Raw genomic sequence first — 2,925 nt, 5'->3', positions numbered from 1 at the left:
CAAACTAAATGTTTAGTTTGGAGCTAAATATTCATTTAACAAACAAAATATTTAATTTGCAAACTAAATATTCATTAAACAAAGTAAGATTTTATAAATGAATGAATGACATAGTGAAAAAATGACATGGAAAAAAAATAAAATACTTATTTTTCTCTTAAACACACTAAATAATGATAAATATTCCTTTTCAAACGGTGCCCCATAAATAATTGGGTTTTCCTTGTGCGTTGAAGCTCCGCCCCTCAGATAAATCATAAGGCTGCTCTCCAAACATTTCAGCGGTTGACTCCAGAGAGAAACTGCATCTGAGCAGATATGGAACGCTTCACATTTCCATCATTCACGGCTTCTTTCTAGTCCTGTTAACCCTTTAAATCCCACATTGGAGAACAGAAAGAAACAGAAGTACTTCCTGTGGTACCTGACTGAAGCCCCGCAGACCTCCATGCAGAGCGTTTGGTCCGTTGTTGGTATCCAGCTGGTACTCCTTTCCTTCCACCACAAAGCGTCCTTTGGCGATCCTGTTTGCCACCCGACCCACCACGGCGCCCAGATAGCGTTTATCTGACACGTAGCCTGAGATAACACATAAATAATATCAGCTTTCAGTTCCCTTCCTCTGGCCTCCTTCAGGCAGGGTCGGGTTCTAGGTTCTAGCTCAGAGATCCTTCACAACCCAAACAACCTCAGTGCAGCCGAATAAAACTCAGATTTTAGGAGATTCTGGATAAAAGACATCCTTTCTGATAAATATCTATGAAAGTTTTTGTTTTTAAAGACCCGCAAAATTATTTTTTGGGTTTTAATTCAATTAAATTCAGCTTATTTCTATAGCGTCAATTCACAACATGTCATCTCAAGGCACTTTACAGTTCACCAGATCATCCAGTCAGATCGACTCCAAGTTTTCTGAGGAAAACCAGTTGATTGCATCGACTCATTGACTCAAAGGCAATCCCTCACACTGAGCGTGCTTGTAGCAACAGTGGAGAGGAAAAACTAAACTCCCTTTTAACAGGAAGAAACCTCCAGCAGAACCAGGCTCAGTGTGAGCGGCCATCTGCTGAGGCCGACTGGGTTTCAAGGAGACAGAAGCAGAGATAGAAAAAGAGACATAGATACAAAAGGTAACTGAAAACTAGCTCCACAGGCGGCACCATCCAGGAAACACACAGACTGGAAGAATGTTTTCAAGATGACTTGGATAATAGCGCGTTGTGACAAACACCAGATACAGCACTGGGACTTGATCAACAGGCGATGCCGCACCGTGACGTCACAAACCAGTAGGTGGCAGTAGTGTTCTCTGACAAACATGGATGCCTCCAGTAAAGCACATTCAAATGAAAATTACTCTTAATTAAAAACACTTATCATTTATTGAACAGTATGTTATAATTTCAGATTTAAAGTACTTTCAGAAGTTTGAATTCTGCATATGAGCGGACTTTTCCTTTAAGAACACACACTATCTGATGATGTGCCAAAAGTGCTAAATTGATGATACATATAATATAAATGTATTGACTATATTGTGATGGTAATTACATTACATTACAGGCATTATTATGGCACAACTCTGCAAGAGTGGGGAGTAACAAGATGGCGGCAGGTGGCAGCAGGTTTTTTCGGTCTATCAGCAATCCAGTGAATAAATAGAGATCAGTTGTTCCAAACCATAAATTGTTGAGATGTTGTCGGTGCTGGAAGCAGACGGTATCTAATCCGCTGAAGGTCGATTACTGTTTGGGATTTGGATCCATAGCTGTTCTTCTTCTTGTTGTCATTTTGGATCAACTATCAGGGAAACAAACATTCTTTCGCCTCCTGAAGGTGAGCGATTAGAGCAGATTAACTATCAGCCCAACTGGTTATTATGATCAGCCAAATCATTTCTTATTGTTTCTCCAGAACAGCAGCAGAGAAGCAGGAGGAGTGAAGGTTGGCCTTTAAACTGAACAGGACAAACAGACAACTTTGACAGAGATAAAAACAGCAGAAAGGAACCAATCAATGACCCACAAGGAGCTCAAAGTTTTCCCCTTTGGGTCCAAGGTTCTGGATCATAACATCCTGGGTTCCTATGATAACGAAATGCAGAGGTGGAGGTTCTGGTTCTCAAGGCTTCCCAGCAGAACCCTGCAAAGTATTCTGGCCTCTGCTTGATCCGACCCTCCAATGACGGCTCCACTGACATTATCCCTACCTTCTGGTCTGATAGAGATCAGGCTCTGCCATCATCTGCAGCCCAACAGAACCTAAGAGCCTCTGTAGATTTGGAAATCATTTGTCATGGATCTGACTGTAGAGCTAAAAGGAATGACTGGAGATGATCCACAACATTTGGAGGAAAGATCCAGAACGTTCACTCCGAGGTTGGAGTGTGATGGAGAGAGGATCTGAGAACGTATGAGTTCCACCTCAGAGACTATCACAGAGAAAGACCAAAGGGAGAAAACCAAGCAGAACACCGGCAGAACCAACTCACACCAGGCTGAAGGGCCCAGAAGCCGGGGACAGGCCTATTCAGGATCAAATTTAGACATGAGGGTTAAGAGCAGCTTCTCTGTCTCACCTTCCAGGTTGTCGTAGCCCAGGACCACATCCTCCATCTGCCCATGCTTCCCCCTGCAGCTCAAAGACCTGATGATGGCGCCAAGGGTCAGGACCTCCACTCGCAGCCCGGGGGACTGGAGGACCCACATGTCCACACTGCCGAGGCCCGGGACCTCCCCCCACCGCTGATTGCTGATCTGGACCATCCTTAGCCTGACAGAGAACAGAGACAACTATTTAGAACTGTGATAACTAGAAAACCACTTGGAGGGCGCGGACCTGATTTCCCCCGACATATGGTGATTACCACCTTCAGTTAATGCCTGTATTCACTGAATCTGTCAAAGAATTCCTGGATCCAGATGG

At 43.8% G+C, this 2,925-nt stretch overlaps 1 protein-coding gene across 1 annotated transcript in view; it reads right to left on the bottom strand.

The window, feature by feature from the left end:
* galm (galactose mutarotase (aldose 1-epimerase)) overlaps positions 1 to 2,774 on the bottom strand; it is a 5,300-nt gene extending 2,526 nt beyond the window's left edge. The window contains exons 1-2 of the mRNA XM_015393863.1: positions 2,579 to 2,774; positions 425 to 579 (exon numbers count right to left, since the gene is read on the bottom strand). Coding sequence (XP_015249349.1) covers positions 425 to 579; positions 2,579 to 2,765 — 342 coding nt within the window. The 5' untranslated portion in view covers positions 2,766 to 2,774. The remainder of the gene's footprint in view (positions 1 to 424; positions 580 to 2,578) is intronic.
* Between the last annotated feature and the right edge of the window lie 151 nt (positions 2,775 to 2,925).

This window comes from Cyprinodon variegatus, unplaced genomic scaffold (genome assembly GCF_000732505.1).
Source record: "Cyprinodon variegatus isolate N-32 unplaced genomic scaffold, C_variegatus-1.0 Scaffold660, whole genome shotgun sequence".
NCBI lineage: Eukaryota > Metazoa > Chordata > Actinopteri > Cyprinodontiformes > Cyprinodontidae > Cyprinodon > Cyprinodon variegatus.
This window is presented reverse-complemented; position numbering and strand designations above follow the sequence as displayed.